Source organism: Seriola lalandi, unplaced genomic scaffold (genome assembly GCF_002814215.2).
Source record: "Seriola lalandi dorsalis isolate HSWRI2012SDOR001 ecotype SW California unplaced genomic scaffold, Sedor1 jcf7180002054654, whole genome shotgun sequence".
In the NCBI taxonomy this organism is placed as follows: domain Eukaryota; kingdom Metazoa; phylum Chordata; class Actinopteri; order Carangiformes; family Carangidae; genus Seriola; species Seriola lalandi.
Genome location: NW_019525207.1, coordinates 23751 through 41559, shown reverse-complemented (window position 1 = coordinate 41559; position 17809 = coordinate 23751). Strand labels below are relative to the sequence as shown.

The 17809-nt window shown below is 43.3% G+C and overlaps 1 protein-coding gene across 2 annotated transcripts in view; it reads left to right on the top strand.

Moving 5' to 3' along the window:
* The window catches only part of mxi1 (max interactor 1, dimerization protein), a 28421-nt gene extending 11404 nt beyond the window's left edge, over positions 1–17017 (top strand). For both annotated transcript variants that reach the window (XM_023420641.2, XM_023420642.2), the window contains exons 4-6: positions 13234–13348; positions 14890–15088; positions 15532–17017. In XM_023420641.2, coding sequence (XP_023276409.1) covers positions 13234–13348; positions 14890–15088; positions 15532–15695 — 478 coding nt within the window. In that variant the 3' untranslated portion in view covers positions 15696–17017. The remainder of the gene's footprint in view (positions 1–13233; positions 13349–14889; positions 15089–15531) is intronic.
* Positions 17018–17809: the final 792 nt, after the last annotated feature.

The following is a 17809-nucleotide window of genomic DNA, read 5'->3' as shown; positions in this document are numbered from 1 at the left end:
GAGGACATGTTCTGTTTTTCAAAGTTTAGTTAACTCATAAAACAGTGAAAGTACCGTTCTCAAGCTGTGTTTAAGTTGTGTAGGGCTACGGCCAACATGTAAGTACTGGTGCAAAACAGGAATGTACATTTTCTCTTCAGCCAAGACGGCTACAGTACATAAGACAAGATATTTGCGTTTTCTCTTGTGCCATGTGTTGTGTGCAGCTCTGAGTTGTGGTGGAGGAGGAGTAAATTACACTTCACTGATGTACCTTACCCACTGGGTTGCCAGGTCTCTATAAGACCAACACCTCCTTTAGCTGCTTCTTACAGTAAAAGCCTCTGAGATTGGCATACGGCAGTTTTCTTTATGAATTAGCATGTTATATGGAGTAGCATCATTTTTTATTATCCACAATCAACTCATTTATTTTCCTTGTGCTGTACTTTCAATATCAAATGCCATCAACGGAGATTGAGAAGTGCCCAGCGAGAACTCTGATGCAAGGACTCCAGACTTCTACAATTCTGTGAATACTGTATATCATGACATTCCCACTGGCTTTCTGTCAGATGGTTGAAGATGGTGTAAAACCAGAGGTCATCATTGTTTTGCCTCACATCCTCAGAATCCATTTCCACACAGATGTTCTGTAGACAGGTGTAAAGAAGGGCCCACACGGGGGACTGGATGTCAGCACTTGAAGGCTCACCCATCACTCACATCTCATCTCACTCCTCTGACCCTTGACTCATCTTATCTCGGCGCCGTCTTGTTGTGCCCTTATCCTGCAGGAGTGCATCCATACAGGATTCTGTGGAAGGACAGTGTTACCAAACGGAATAAGGCCTGACGGGCATGTAGGCTTAGTCAGCAGGTTTAAGTCAGGGCTGTCTGACTCCGCTTGTGTTAATTCTAGCTAACTGAAATAGGAATATTTTCAGTCAAATCAATTTGTTTGTAGGTGTTCAAATTAATAAGCTTGTTCAGGCTGTACTACAATATTCTGCAAAGTGCTCAGTCTCTCCCACACAGTGTGTTGTTCAACCTGTGCCATTAATGACATCGTGTTGGGCTTGTTGATAAGCCCACTTTGGGACAAATGGATGAGGCTGCAGTTACATACTGTTCCAGGAAGAAATGCTCCTGTTTTCCTTCCTCCTTCCTGGAGCAGCTTGTCATGTTAGCAGCCAAGCTAACTTAATCTGAGAGAGAGAGAGAGAGAGAGAGAAACGGGGGAAAATATGATGCTTGTTGAAGACACAAGACAGACTCAATTAGGCTAAAACTGACTATGGCTTCTATTTTTAGCCGTACAGCTGGGGAAAAAGGGGGAAACACCACTGCCTTCTGACCAATCATAGAGGTTAGCTTTTCACCACTGACAGCACTAAGATGAAGAAGCAGTAGCAGAAGTCCCCACCCCTTTTCTCCCACAACATCTATCTCACATACTTACTCATCATCGAAGCATACACTGAATGTCATTGTTTGCCATTTCCGTGTTAAGAACTGAACGAACCCCAGTGGAACAACCTGCGTGCCAACTGGGCTAAGTGACTTAACAAGATATGTGACATTCAACCAGGATGAGTGAGAAAGTGAGTGTGTGCCTCTGTGTTTTTGTACACATGAATGTGTATCTGTGCATTAAAGGTTGATGTACAATATTTGGATTACATGCCCACCCCCACCCACTATTGGATGTATTAAAACACATCCACAGCTGTAAAGAGGATGTGATCTGACAAGGCAACCCCCTCCCTCTCTCACACACACACACACACACACAAACATACACATGCCCCACCCGACCCTGCCCCCAGAGTCAACATCTGGCTTCATCTCCCTGGCTTTACACCAGGCCCATTTTAGGAGCTATGCCATATTGGAGTTTTAATCCAAAGCTTCTGCCCTCACCCTTCGAGTCACACAGGGCTAAAGAGGAAAGTGAGGGTGGGGGGGCATCCTGTTCATATAGGGGTGTCCCCAGTTTGAGACGGTTGTTGCATGTCACCCATCCACTATCAAAAATAAAGCCAGAATTTCCTAAAAAGGAGTTTGGTAGGTGGATGGAAATGTGTGTATTTTGTGTATAATCTATATGTGAGTTTGTGTTAAAGGAATCTGGGTCATTTGCCAAAGACAAGTGTATTGATGTCATCGCTTGTTTGACTTTTAGGTGACGTGATTCTTTTACAGTGCATCTAAACTAATGTCCCCGTCCTCCATCTCTTGCTCTGTTTCTATGGTCATCCATTTCTATAACTCCATCTCTTTGTCTCGTGCCTTCTTTCTTTTCTCTCTCCCTCTCTCTCTCTCTCTCTTCCAACCTTTGTCAGTGGAGCAGATTAAAAGGCAGTGTGCACGTGTGAATTAATCCATGTGTTAGTGATGGGTTTCAGCCCCAGAGTCTCTTGGCCTTGCCATACAGTGAGCGTCCCCCCCCCCACAGTCATACACACACTCTACTCCAGTGATCTCTGCACGTGTGTGTATGTGTATGTGTATGTGAGCATGTGTTCATGCCTGTGGCTGATGAAGAGGGCAAATTGCTGCACTGTTCTTTCATCTCTTTCCTCTCGGACTTGCCCATCTTGTGCATCATCTTTGTTTCCTCTCTTTCCATTTTATCCCAATCTGTCCTTCATCCCTCTTCTGCACTGTTGCTATGCATCATGACGGATGCTGTTTGTGGCTTGGAGCAGCTTCAGTGGGCTTAGCGTGACAACAGCATTGGCCTGCCTTGTAATCAACTGTGTTTCACTTTATTTACCATTTGCAGCCTTGGGATTGGTTTAGCAGAGGTGTGTGGTGGGTTTCCGCAAGTCCACATTGATTTTTGAAATTCCATTTGCATTTTATTGGCCCCAGTTCCCAGTGCGGTTTCAGCCCTGAATCCATATGCGTTTTTACACTGCGCTTTACTGCCAATCAGAAAGATGCTCTCTCGCTTCCACTCACTGAATCTCTTTTTTGGGATTGAGGTCACAACTGCCTGAATGCTCAGAAATATCAAAGTCAGATTCCCACTCACCCACCCACATGCGCCAATACATTTTACCCCCTTTACATTCCTTTCATGTTCCCTGCCATCTAACCAGAATACAGCATAGTTCCCATGGAATGCCAAGTCTTGTTAATAATCGTTTAATTACTTGACAAGAAAGCAGTTGCTGTGTGTAGGAGGGAAATGAGTATTCTCCTCATTCCTCAGCCCTGTTTGTCAAATTTAACAATTGGCCGTCAGTTTGGACAGCGTAGTAAAACCCTCAGTGGATGATTGAACTGGTGAGGACATGGGCAACAGGCCTTTATACAGAAGGTGAGAGAGAGTGTTTTTTTTGTTGTTGTTGTTGTTTTTTGTTTTGTTTTGTTTTTTTTTAAGAGCATCAGAAGTGGAGCTGCTGGTGTTAAAGTAACTATCAGTAGATACAAAGTTGTGTTTTTTCCACATTCACAGTAACAAAAATAACTTTTCTTCCATTTACAGTTGAAGCAGCTTCATGAGCACTTACCTGCTGTCACTGTCAAAACAAACACAGAGCAGAATATTACTAGCTTAGTCCTCTGTCGTAGAGGTTTGTAGCTCCATGAGTAGAGTGTGGCTCTAAATCTTTCAGGGTCAGGGGCTAAATTTCCACTGGTGCCACCCATGCGTAAAATACATGCACTCGTGACATTTTGAATGAATGCTCAACACAAAGCATGCATGTCTTTCATATGGTAGTTCACAATATTTGGATAAACATGTTGCATTTAAGTGGGTATGAACTGAGTAGATTTTAGTCGTTTTTGTCGCTAAACCCAGTGGAACTCCTGACAGACTGGCGCTGGTTTGTGCCCGTGGCTAGTTTCTGGGCAGATTACACAGACAGAACACTCCCCTTCCTCCCCCACTCTCTATATCTCTCGCCCTCTCTATGTTGCTCTGACTCTATCTGCATCTATCCCATCTGCCTGTGTTTCATAAAGGAGAGGAGGGAATCATCGGTCTGTCAGAGAAAGAAAGTGCCTACAGTTGCTGTAGGGCAAAGATTGCTCTAATCTTGTGTGTGCTATGCTCAAAACGTGACAGACCAACTGACTCATCATCAGTGGCGCAATAGAACAACAAAGTAGCCTCAATGTACACCTCTCGAATTTGTTTGCCGTTGCCCCAGCAACAAGGGCGTCATTTCAAATCTTAAACTCCCATAGGTTTCAAGAGTTAGTGGCGTGTTCCAGTGCATTATCCAGTGGGTATAAAGGACTTTATAACAAAAGTTATAAGTCATGTGCCATCCATGGGCTGATGCTTGAACATCTGTCAAATCATAAATCCCCAACACAAAGTCTTCCACTGGAAGGAAAAGCTAGAATAATGATTTCACCATCCAAATCGAAACCTAATGAACATATAAGCTTATCTCCATGTGCGTTTGTCATTTCCTCAATCTGCCATTTATAGCTCAGATAATAACGCTGTAGTTGGCTAAGCACATCAAGCGGGCTCCAGTTTTGCATGCAGGCTGCAGGCTCTTTGATGACTGTTCCAGCAGTCAACCTAGTGAGTGGTGGTTTCCTCTATTAAAAAAAAACCTATTCAGTCAGGTGCCACTGTCTGTATGGGTAAACATGTGACCTTGGCTGCAGCCCGACAGCAGTCATGTGAGAGAGAGAGGGAGAGAGAGAGAGAGAGAGAGAGGAGGGAGGGAGGGAGGGAGGGAGGGAGGGAGAGCGAGGAGGACCCCCACCCTCCCCCTACCTCCATTAAAAAGAGAATGAGAGAAAGACATAGGAGGCATAAAAAGAAGAGAATCCTAGAAGGGGCATCTTTAGCAGAAAATACAACTCTGCTCTTTGTGTTAACCCAGAGAACCAGTGAACAAAGGTGGTGAGCAAACACAGAGGGCTGTTCTGTTTCCCTTAGTTGTACTGTAATGTATAGGGTACAGTTGTTTTTGTTGAGTTTTTTTAAGTTTATTTACACTCTTCATTCACTTGGAAATGAAGTCAAATGGAGCCACTTTATTTTATTATATCGGAATTAGCTGGAAATGGACCAGAGTATTTGAATGCATTCTGGCTTCAACAGTGGTTTCTACAGTCACAGCAAAGCATCATGGGGATCAAATGCACGGTCTGCCATGTAGATTGAATCCTGCCCCTCGCCATGTATATTACATGTCACCATCTGCAGAGTATGGATCAGTGTACCACATGTTCACATGTTCCACTATGTATGATGTGGGAGAAGGACCCCTCCATGTGATTTGGCTGTGCGACTGGTCTGGACCATTTAAGCAGCCAGCATCTCACGCTTGCTATTTTTAACCATGGATAATAATGGATTTGGAATGTTTTGGAAAATAATGCTCAAAGCACAGAAAGAAAAAAACAACATGTGCCCACATTCTCTGTGTTTGATTTAATTGCCCTCCTCCACATAGTGAGTTAATTTACCATTGAGCTGATGTAGCGCTCAATGGACATGGCTTAGTCTACACTAAATGAGGCTTTGCATTACAAAATACTCTAATCACGCCAATAATCTTTGACATCACTGTTAATCATGATTTGCGACTGCCTTAAATGAGCCTCGACACTAGAGAAGGAGTAATGCAGAAGAACAATAGAACTTGCCCATAAAGTCAAGTTCTTTTTTTTTCTCTCCCTAAGAGGCCCTGTGTAATGATGTCTTAATTTCCTTTTGCATGTCAGTTTAGGAGATTTACCACTGAGACGGTCATTGGTGATGTGTAATTAGTGTAATAACTGGGTGTAGGGTCAGATTTCCTCTCCTTCCGCACATATTAGAAGTAGGTCAAATTGGGAGGATGTGTGTGTGTGTGCGTGTGTGTGTGTGTTAAATGGGTTTGAGAGAGTGGAGGATTTGCCAAAGAGAAGTGTATCGACTGGTATCTGGGCTGGAAATCTGACCCTCCCCTTTAAGAGCACGTCCAGTAATTATGTCAGACATCTTGGATGGCCTGAGAAGTTATCCATTATTTACGTATTCACAAGTTCAGAATCTAGGGCAGCCATTTTTTTTCCCTCCATCGCTCAAGCTTGGACTAACGGTGTTGGTTCCAGGGGACTTTGAATGAAAAATAAGCCCAAACTAGGATTTCTTTGTCAGTGCTGTTTTCAGCTGCGTTTGTTTCCTGAAAAGAAGAAAAAAATAGCATTCTGCCTGTGCCACTGTTCAGGCCCAGGTGTTCTTTTATTGCCATTTATTTTATTCACACAAATAGAACAGTTACATGAATATGCATTTTCCCTTTTTTCTGCTCACCACACTCTCCTTTCAATACTCACTGCCCACTTGAAATGTCAGGACTCAGATTTGCACAAATTTATGCCTGTTGTTCAGACACAAGATAATCAAGCTCGGCTTTGAATTTGTTTAAGTAGCAGATCAAAGACAGGATTGTATACACAGCCATCAAGTAATGTAAAAGTAAGTAAATAATAACCACTGCTCAACAAAAGGGAGTTTTAGGTGATGTGTGCCCTATAAAAAAGGAAGGATGATTAGATGTTCTTAGCGTCAGATAATTTAGAGATTCACAAACCAAACCATCTCAGGAACTGACTCATGGATTGTAAGGTTCTTATTTGTACTTATGTGCAACTAAATACATTTGGGAAAATGCTGATAATGGATTTCAAACATGTGACCTGTTTTCTAACAATTAGTATCAAACAAACTAAAAGTTTTAATTTGGAGACAGCTGGTTCTTCTTACAGGCTGACTGAATCACTCTGGAGTCTTGTGTTTGACCAGAAAAATCTGTGGCCTTTTAGAAAGTTTTGTTTCCCAGGAGCAGGAGACATCAACAGTGGCCCAGCTGAAAAACTGGAACAAGGTTCCTGCGGTCGAAAATACAGGTGAAGTTCCTGAATTTCATAAAAAAAGATTCCTGTGACCGTGGAAAAGTCCCTGTGCTTGAAAAGGCCCAGTGCACATTTTATCACACAGTCATGTGTTGGTAATCTAACAAGACTGAGGATGTGTTCAAATGAAAATACAAAAGCTGCCTGTTGCTGTGTCTGCACACATCTGGGCTTTACTTTCAGCTTGCTGTTGACAGTATACCCATACTTCTGTCTCATTATCCCTCCAAGAGCATTGGGATATTTTCAAGACACTACAGCGATGACTGCTCTTCTCATGTTGTTAATGTTGGCATTACAGTTTGTTGCAAATTTAAAGGGCTATTTTTCTGTCAGTGTGTGTCTGACACTAGTTATTGACTGCAGATCTGTCATATATCAGATCGTGTGTACGTATGTATGTATTTATATGTTGCAGTGTGTTTGCCTTCAGTGTGTCCAAAGGCACATGCACTCCGTGTGTGTGTGTGTGTCTGTTTGCTTGGCTGTTACAAGGACAAAGAAGGAGATTGCAGAGCTGTTCGCTGTGCTGACGAGAGATGTATGATGTGTGTAGGTTCTGTAAGAGCTGTGGTGGGCAGCTCTCTCATACCAACAGGGAGAGCTTCAAAGTGCTTCTTTAAAAAGGACTCCGCTTCAGTCACTTTGGAGGCAGTTTGACGCATTTCAGCAACAGCTGAGATGCAGAGCAGTGCAGAAACTACAGCAGATTTTAAAAAATATATAAATCTATCACCAATCCTGATTTTAATCGGTTAATCATGTCTCAGTGTTGCAGTGTTACTTCACCTTACATGCACTTGAACTGAAGCAAAATAACTGAAAGTTGTTGAATTTGGGAGAAAAAGGCAGTGTGTGCACATGGTTGTGGGGAGTCGGGATGAGGAGGAAAGGTGTGGTGCAGTGACCCGGGGCCGACTGGCTGCTCGCTCACATGTCAAGGCCAAAAGGCAGAGCTGCCTGCCTGAGTACCCATCTGGGGCCCATCAGGAACACAAGCCACAGGAACACAAACACACACACACAACACACACACACACAAGCATGAAAGAGACACATATGCATGCACACACACTGGTAGCGTGGAAGTGCCCCACTGTCTCAGGAGGACAGGGAAGGCTGGCTGTGTCAGTGGTGAGCCTGCAAGTCCTGCCTTTGGGATACAACATACAACTAAAGTGTGTATATGGGTGTGTTGGGGCATTTTACACACCTGAATCCTCACTCTTTTTGTCAGTTATGTAATATGTATGAAATTAACATCATAAACAGACTGCATGTTGATTGTTTTGCTGTCGATGAGTGCTAAGAAGTCTCCAGAAAGAATCTCTTATATATGCTTCCATGAATCACCTGCAGAGGCCTACGAGGGGCAGTAGTCACGATGAAGTACAGGAAGAGGAAGATATGGGATATGACATGCAATAAACAAACAAATTTAGCTTTTCATGATGGTATAATTTCTGTACGTTTAGCAATAGCGCAGCATTTGGTACGCCTAACCCACAAGAGCATTCATTTCCCCCTCATGAAATAGTATTATGATGCTTTAAGGTCATTTCTGAACCAAGCCATCATTTATTGAGACTTCACTGTATAGCAGATGCATGAATATAAGCTGACCATCTTCAGGAGAGAAAACTTAAGGTTGCTGCCTGTAAAGCTTTTCTATAAACATGTTTACGAGCTGTGAATGTTTACTCTGTGAGTTCCAGGTAACTCCCATGAACCTGTGGGGGATCAGCAACAACAGCTTTAGATGTGGTTTCCTTTGAATAGCCAGTTGCATTATAAATCGATCCGTATTTAGGCTCAGGTTCACAGAAGCTCGCTGCCTCACGGCCAGAGAGAGCGTGGGATTTCAAAAGCAGCTGTTTGCAAAGGTATACCCGGAAGGCAGCAAAACAAACAAAAACAAAATGAAAAATGCTATTATGTTCACTCCTATACCCAGGAATCTCCCTCTGCTGAATACAAGGAAAACGAGGCTGTTTTGCCTGTGTTTTCTTATTGTCAGTGAGGGATTTGATATCCCTGCTGTGCGTGACAGTTTGGAGCACAGGTCCTGGTAGCAACTGGCCACGTGTTATGTAATCCGCCACAGATGGAGAGTTCCCCATTCAGGCAACATACAGCTTGTCGTGCCATTCATTAAACTCTGCAAATATAAAACGAAGACCAACAGCACTCAGTAAACAGAGAAATCTTAATTTACGTATCATTCTTTATCCCTTGTCTTTCAACTGCTTTCCACCATGTCTGTTGTCATTCTCAGTAGGTCTTGTTGTTCATTCAAGTTTTTTCTGATGTTGTGGTTTGGCTTTTTGTTGATTGTAGAGCTGCAGCAATTAGTCGAAAAAAGAAAATTGCCAACTATTTTGACTATCAGTTTTTTTTCTTTCACTCAGTCAGACTTTTAATGGTGTCACCAGGTACTGTAGGTTGTTGTCCTTTGTATTTGCCTTTATCGCTGTTTTTTGATGTTTTATCGGCTAAACAAGAGGAGTGCTGCATCAAGATTAATCAATTAATCGAGATTAATCGATAATGAAGATGAGTTGTAGCCCTAATTACATTTGTTTGTTATTTCATTGAATTTCTTTATATCTCAGCTTGATGAGAGCAAGTAACAAAAATATACTTCTGTGTGCTGATATCTCAGCTTGACATTTTTATAACCCACAGTTTGGTTAATGTTGCCATATCTTCTGAAGAACCTTTGGCTCTTACGCAAGCCTCTGCTAGGAGAGCAGTCGAACCCTTGGTGATAGGGATGCCACATCAGCCACACTAACAGCAACCTACTGACTCTGCCTGTTATCCTGTGATGTCAGATCCTTTAACCAAGTTTACTTAACCAGTCTTTAGCCTCAGCAGCTGAGGATATGGAAGTTATGGGGTTGCACAGTAAATCCATAGCTGTTTATGTAACTAGCACCAGTCTTTTCTAAGAACTCGGGGAAAGAGTAGGCTCTGTTGCTGGTTGCTGTGTTACGTGGCTGCAAGAGGGCGGAGGCAAAGAGAGATTCTGGCTGCAGCATGCAGGTATTTATGGTCACAAGCTGCCACTCATATTGTAAGCTGCAAATGGACTAAGCTCTTTGGCTGTAGGTCTACATGATAAACAAGCCTTTTCAGGGATTAGGTATTTGTCTTGGGGTCATCACCAGTAGCTCTTAGCCTCTGACCTGTAACCCCTTAGTGGGATAGCAGTGCTGGTGGTACAGACTTGCATGATAAATGTGTCTCCGCCACCATCTAAAGTTGCCTGTGGCTCCAGGTAAATAATCAGCAGGATTTTCGTCCCAGAATTATTTATTTGAAACACTTGCCTGCTAAGAATGAGAGTTTCCGTTTTGTTTTCCATCACCGGACAGTCCAGTGAGATGGCCATGAATTGCACCAATAGCACAAACTGTTCCTCACTCACTCCCTCGAATGCTTTTTGGGGCTTCTTTGCCCTCTGTAGTTATCAGTGTTCCACAGTGGAGCACGTCATGCACCCAGAGATTAGGGCAAATGCCATGCAGGCGTCTCACATGTCTGTCTATCAATAAGAGGCACAGTGAGGGTGTTTCAATGCTGCCAACCAAAACCTTGTGTTGCTATAAGAGGAGAACACACAGTACATAAGGCAGCCGTGAAAAGGACAGAAACAGGACTCAAAGTGCTGCGAGAGGTGACAGCGTGGCAGACTACTTCTCCTCGTCCTCCCCCTCATCATCATCATCATCACATGAGTGTGGAATTGTGTTTGTGGTTTCACACTGACTCTGCAAAAAGTGGCGATTCAGCAGACCGACAAGTGACACCTCACACCGCACTCACTAATAGAAGTCTTAGCACTAAGAACCATAACGGGATATTTTGGTCGTAGGCACTGCTAGAAATGTGGTGATACTCTGCGGTGCACCCTGCGCAGTCAGCGTACCAATGCTTCCTCCGTACATTTGTCATGTCAGTGGGTCAGGAATAAGGGAGGGTGGAAGAAGAACAGGAATGGTTGAAAGTGGAGGTTATCTGAGGTTGTCTGCTGAGGTGGGTGTTTTAATCTGGATGGGAGTGGAGGAGAAGATCGTGGTCTCCGGTGTCTGGAGTTTGTTAACTCGACGCCTGGCAGGCCAGACAGACAGACAGACAGACAGACAGACAGACACACACACACACACACACACACACACACACACACACGTGCACACACACACACAGGCCAATACATGACCAATGTGTCCTGCACTGCCCTCACAGCATTCCTCATGAGGCAGTCCATGCCAATCTGTGGAGAAAAAATGTTTGTATTTGTGACAAAAGAGAAAAGTAAGAGCAAACAGGACGTCCTTATGTGTGTACAAGTTTTAAAAGTAAAAATGGGACATTCATGAGCAAGTGAGCGTTTGTTCTTCCATCTAATGTGAAATTATATTTGTGTCAGCTCTTCAGCTACAGCTGCACAATAAATAATTTATTGGCATATCGGCACTGTTGAAAAAATTCCTTGTACATAGCCAACTTAATGTGGAAATTGTTGCACAGCAAACATGGCAAACTGCTGTAAAATACACTTAATGCCATGTTTCCTCGTAACCAGGTAATAATCTTAATTACAGTGTCGAACAAAATGGGCAGAATTGTAATCACTCAGACAAATATTCAGACATGTTGTCCTCACTGTCTCCCAGGTGGAGCTGCGTGTTTTCCCCCAGGCTGCTGTGAAAGAGTACAATGTGATTAATTGCCAGCTGATATCTGCTTGTGTGTGTACGTGTGTGTGTACGTGTGTGTGGTGTTGAGATGAGACAAACACAGAAAGACCTTTCACAGATAAGGAGCAAAGGTGGGCTCTGCTCTCTGCCATGAATAGAACTGATTACACAGACAGATGACCTGAGCCAGACTGATAGTCATCATGCAAACTCCTAAACTGAAAACGTGTGTGTGTGTGTGTGTATGTGTGTGTGTGTGTCTTGTGACTTGCAAACTTTTAGCACTACAGACTGAATCAGGGCACCTCCTCCTTCACTTGCCAGACATGCAACACTCGTCTTGTTCACATAGTTTAAGCACACACTCACGCATACTGTACTGGTGTAATGGCTTGCTCTCCTCTCATGCTCTTATCAGCACCATCCATGCATAGCTTAACCTCCCCTCCACATACACAGACAGACAGATATACTCTAGCCAGCGCTCACATGTCTCCACCAGTCTTAAAGCAGCAGAGCGTAGCAAAGAGAGCAGTCTAACCCCGTGAAGTTTGTGTGGTGAATTCCTGCTCTGGTCCCCTGGGTTTGTCTCCTTGGGGCTACCACAGAGATAGTTCCTGAGCCTGGGTCGCTCCATTGAGTTCACTGACTCTTAATGTCTCTCCACCGTTCCCTTCAGGCCTAGCTGAAAGGGCAGGTCCTGCTAATGGAGCGCTGATTGTGTTATAGCCACAATTATCTCTCTTTACCTCTCGACTCGCGGCCATTAGCAGGATAGATAGTACACAGGGCCTGTGTCCAGTCACAGAATAAGGGACTGTCAGGATGATGGAGCGTATGAGCCGAGCGGGGTCCAGGAAATACCGTTACAGCTTTCCTCCCTGGCCCTCCCCGCTCAGCTGAAACTTGTTGTTTGTAATGTAGGTGAGAAGGGTAACTAAAGCTGGGTGCAAGAAATACCAGCAGAGGATAATGTATCGTCTCGAGGCTTACACGAGACATGAATCATATGTAGCCTGCTGTGTTGTTAAACTATAAGCTGGGGGATTTACAATACATGAGCAGGGTCTGTGGCTTGTGGATTCTCAGAAAGAAATAACAGTTTGACTTAATGAGCCTACATCCCAATATTGACAGACTACTGCTCACATTTGGTGAACTGGTGATGTCTTTAAATGAAAAATCTACAAATAGATGCTCTTACCATGTTAAAAAAAAATCATCCAAGCCCACAGCTGTAAATTTGTAGCTTTTGCTCGAGGTGGGTATATTTTTATAAATAGCTCGACGTCTGTGTTTAGCCAGTTAAATGTGTACAGGATAATAGAGAAACCACAGAATAGTGTGAGGGGGAGAGAAAAGAGTTTATCACTGATAGCTGGTTTCAACTGTGTCCTAGCCTGAACTATTCCTTTAAGAACCTTCTGGCCTTTGATATAAGGCTGCAATGGAGTTCAAATGAGAGAAACTGGTTTTGGTTTTGGTTTTTAACTGGTTAAAATCACCACACAAGCTGGACAGGTTTCTCAAGTCTCTGACTCACCCAGGTCTGCCTGAACAACCATGATGTAATGGAATTCACATTTTACTACCCAGGCCCTTCCCTGTTGTCCACAGTGATTTATCTAATCATCATGTTCCTCTTTCTGTTTCTGTCTTTCCTTTGCAGACGAGCTCACCTGCGGCTGTGTCTGGAGCGGTTGAAGGCCCTCATACCTTTGGGACCTGACTGCAATCGCCACACCACCCTGGGCCTGCTCAACAAAGCCAAAGCACACATAAAGGTAAACGATACCTAGAGCCACAGCGGGTCCTGGTCACATATTTTAGACACAAATAGTGCAGTGATTTCAGCCAAGAAAACAGTAAGACCAGTGGTGGCATGTCAAATACATGTGGACCCCCCCCCCCCCCCCCCCCCCCAAACTAAACTGAGCAAAGAAAAAGAGACAAGTAAAGGTGATAACATATTGATACAAATGCAACAAGATACACTACAATGCATTAAAATAAATCTCTGCTTGGATTTATTTTGTTCTGAACTTTGCTGTCAGATTCAACTTCCTACCACTGGGATCACTGTTAATACGTAGTTTATTTCTGTTGCTGCAGAGGAATTACATGAGGTTACTGACTGCAGTGTGGATTTTTAATGCAGCTTTGATTGACTAGCTGTTTTCATCACAACACCAGTAAGAATCGTTTTACCTTATGAACATGTAAGTGAAATAGAATAAATTTAATGACATCTGCAGCTGCTTATGCCATTGTAATAGAAGGATTTGGCTGTGATTTGTTTGGTTGAAGTTAAAAAGAAAAACGTAGTTACATGATACGGTGAATGTGTTCTTAATTTAAACCCAAGTGCATCCATAAATAAATCCGTCCAAATGTTTTGACAAAATGTGTTATGGATGTGTAATTATAATACATTATGGATACAAAGTTTAGCCAAGTTTCAACCAGTGTTCAGCTGGTCACAGTGTTGAGGAGTGTATAACACGTTAAGACAACCTATTTCACGCCTTCCTATCCACTTTAAAAACAGACATGTGAATGCCTGAGATTGAGCAGTCTGCATGTGAAAAGTCCTGGGTAGCGTGCGTTCACGTAACAGAGAGGGGAAGCATAAAGCCGATATTGTTGTCGTGCCCCTCCCCCCTTACTATCGCCACCACTCTGCACTTCTGCTGCTGTCAACTTGAGTCTCTTCAACGCTTATTGATGGCCTATTGTTTTGGTCCGTCGCCGGGAGTCACGCTCGTCACTGTCGGCGACCGTGACATAAGGCTACAAGGTTAGAGCACAACATGGCTGTATCAGTCCCTGCCACGGCCCTCACTCACATTGTAATGGCACAAGAAGTAAACAGTAAACAGTAAAGAAGTCAACACAGTGTAAACAAGGCAGGTGAGGAAACCATTTAGGGCTTTCAAGGCTGGCAGAAGAAAGACCCGAGGGGACACAAGTTTTGTGGTTGAATGTTAGAATGGGTGCTGGGGAGTGTTTGTGTCTTGACAGCCGTTTGATATGAAAGGAATTTCCTTACAGACAAACAACATATATCTATTCAGTATCTCTGCATTCTTTCTGAAGATGTTCTCCCAGCTCTGCTTCTCTCACTCTTAGTGTTTCTGCCCTCAGTATGTCCTTATATCTCTGCCCCCACCCACTATTCTTTTGTCTCTACTTTTTTTTTCATTTTTGTGTGGCGCTCCTCCCGTCTGACATGCTTACATTTATCTACAGATTCTAGTCTCTCCCTGGTCCCTGGGACATGTGAATTAACCTTTTCGCTGTCTCCGCCTTCCCTCTCCCCCGTCAGAAACTTGAAGAGGTGGACAGGAAGAGCCAGTACCAGCTGGAGTCTCTGGAGCGTGAGCAGAGGCACCTCCAGCGCCAGCTGGAGCTGCTGAGGGGAGGCAGCGGTGCTGCAACCCAGAGCAGCCCAGGAGAGGGGGAGAGGATACGCATGGACAGTGTAGGCTCCACCCTCTGCTCCGACCGCTCCGACTCTGACCAAGGTGAGAAAGGCCAGGTCTTTAAACGGGATCTTTAATTTGGTGACTACAGGGCCATTAAAACGCTCTAGCTGCTCTCGGGCTAATTTTACAACCTCGAGGTTGTACTGGTCAGAGTCCCTCTGGGACTCTATGTGAAGTGAGGTTTTGCTGAAAATAATTGATGCAGATTTCCTGGATAGAGGTTTAAAATGCAAGTTAACTTTGGAATCAGAAAATACACAGACACGGACTAAAGCATTAGTTGGCATTGGTTTTGGTCTATTCACGGGATTCATTGACTAAGAAAAATATTTAATATTGATTATCCTTAAAGCCGCCCAAGTATCCTGACACTAATACATATATCATTGCTACAAATGTACTGCGCACACTCTGTTTCTTAGTAGTCACAGTTTGTTTTTTCCCTTCTTCTCTGTTTTCCATATCTTCGTTCTCGGCTGCAGAGGAGATCGAGGTGGACGTGGAAAGCACGGAGTTCTCCCATGGAGAGCTGGACAGTGTGAGCACGGCCAGCACCAGCGACCTGGACGACCACAGCAGCCTGCAGAGCATGGCCAGCGACGAGGGCTACTCCTCCTGCAGTGTCAAACTTGCCTTCTCCTCCTAGAGCCCCACATCTCCACCACCACCACCACCACCACCTCCCCGCCAAACCCACCTGCGCTCCCATCTGTTTATCCATCCAGCCATGCCTACATACATACACCCAGTCACCTTAGACGACGGCCAGGCCCCCAGCTAAAGGCGTTCCCGTCGCTCTGAGAAGCGCTGCCCTCCTACTCCTGGCCTTTTTAGTTGCTTTTAGTCCCCCACACCCCCCCTTACTGACACCAGGGACCCAAACACCCATTGACACAGTGATATGAGACTGCCAATTGGTTTTTGTCTTCTTTTAAAGGGAGATCACAGACTCGGTTGATAAGAAACATTATAAATCATCTTAATTTTAAAATTAATTGATTTTACTTTTTTTATTTCCTTGAACCGTCAATTGTCTGAATTTTTTTTAAGGATTCACAATCCCAAATTTGATCCAAAATGCACTTAAATTCATATAATATTGAAATAATTCAGAGTTTCTGTTCGGTTCTCTCTCCTGTAGGTGCGTGTGTGTGTGTGTTGAGCTGATCCTGTGTATCCCAACTTAATGTTCTAGTGTTGGGCCTGGATAAACGGGAGCACATCTAATCTGGACTTTAATGAACACTGTGGGTGAACTTTGAATATCAACACAGCTTGGTTCCTGATAAACATCCCTCCAGCCCTGAATTTAAACCTTGTCTTATTGTTTTTTTCATTACTTCTGCTCAACACCGCAGACGTTCGGACACTCGAATTGGTGCTATTGTGAAACAAACCATCGGGAAGCAGATCAGATCACCACTAAGCTTTTAAAGCAAACAGAGCGTGTCTGCCGTGATTGTTTCCAAACAAGCGTGGAGGAAAACAACCACAAAAAAATGGAGGAAAAAAAAAAAAAAACATTCCTGTCGAATGTGGGTGCTCAGTGCATTTTCAAAGAGTGGAAATTGTAACTTTGTGTGTGTGTTTTCGTTTGGTTTCTTTCCCCTCGACAAGCAGCTACAACAAGCCATCCTGCACTTGCCTACTTTAGAGCTGTCCATAGAAACGGCACAAACCAAGAAGTAAAAAAAGAAAAAAAGAAGATAACACACACAAAAAAAAAACAGCAACAAGGAAAAAGTCCAAATGGCAACAACAAACTTTGGAATAGATGTCCATCCTTTTTCCAGCAGTAACAAGCAATAACTCTTGTAGTTGTTTTTGTCTCGTCAGTTTGAACTCCTTCCCCTTTTTTTTTTTTCTTTTCACCCTAAAGACAAGTGTGTGACCGTCCAAAAAAGCAAATTTGTTGTTTGTTTTTTTTTGTACATACAAATAGCTTAATAAATTAAACTTTAAAAAGGAGTTTTAAAAAAGGTAGAGCTCATGGATAGAACTATTGCCTCTGTTGCTGTTTGACCTGTGTTTATTGTGCATTTTAAATTCAATTTTTGGTTTTGTCCACTTCAGAGTGGCAGTGGACGTGGCATGGACACTATTTTATTTTGTTCAGTTTTGTTGATAGAAACATTCGAAAGTTACCCATTCTATTGCTGCCCTGAGAAGAAAAGAAAAGTTACTCAGTTCAACGTGATAAAAACAACAGAACAACTTCCTGAAAAAAGCGACGCAGTAGGACTTCTGTTGGAGGATGCTGAGTTTGTGTGACACTCCTTTTATTTATTAGACTTTTTTTTCTCTCTCTATTTTATAATGTTAATGAATGGCTATGGCATTCCACTGGTGGTCAGGTGATCTGTGGAGGAAACGTGTGAAGTGTGGGGAGAAGAAAACGGGTTGTATGATGTCATTGTTCGCCATCCCAGCTCCACTGGTGTTAAGGATTGCACTTCAACCACAGTTCTCTTTATTATTATTTTATTTCTCTTTCCCACTGTCATCAGCTCTCATGAATCCTTTTGTGTGTGACAGAAAAAAAACACCACCCTTTTGAATATTTATTTCTCAATCCCTCAAAGAACACAAGCAGTGGGGAAAAAGAAGTTAACTTATTTTGGTTCTGTCTTATTTTACTCCTCTTCTCGATGCTTATTCTTCATTCCTTATTTTAAGAATTGTATATTTTATGGGTTATTGTTATTATTATTTTTGATTTTATTTTTTTGAGGGGGGGGGTGGGGCGGGTGGGAAGGGGTA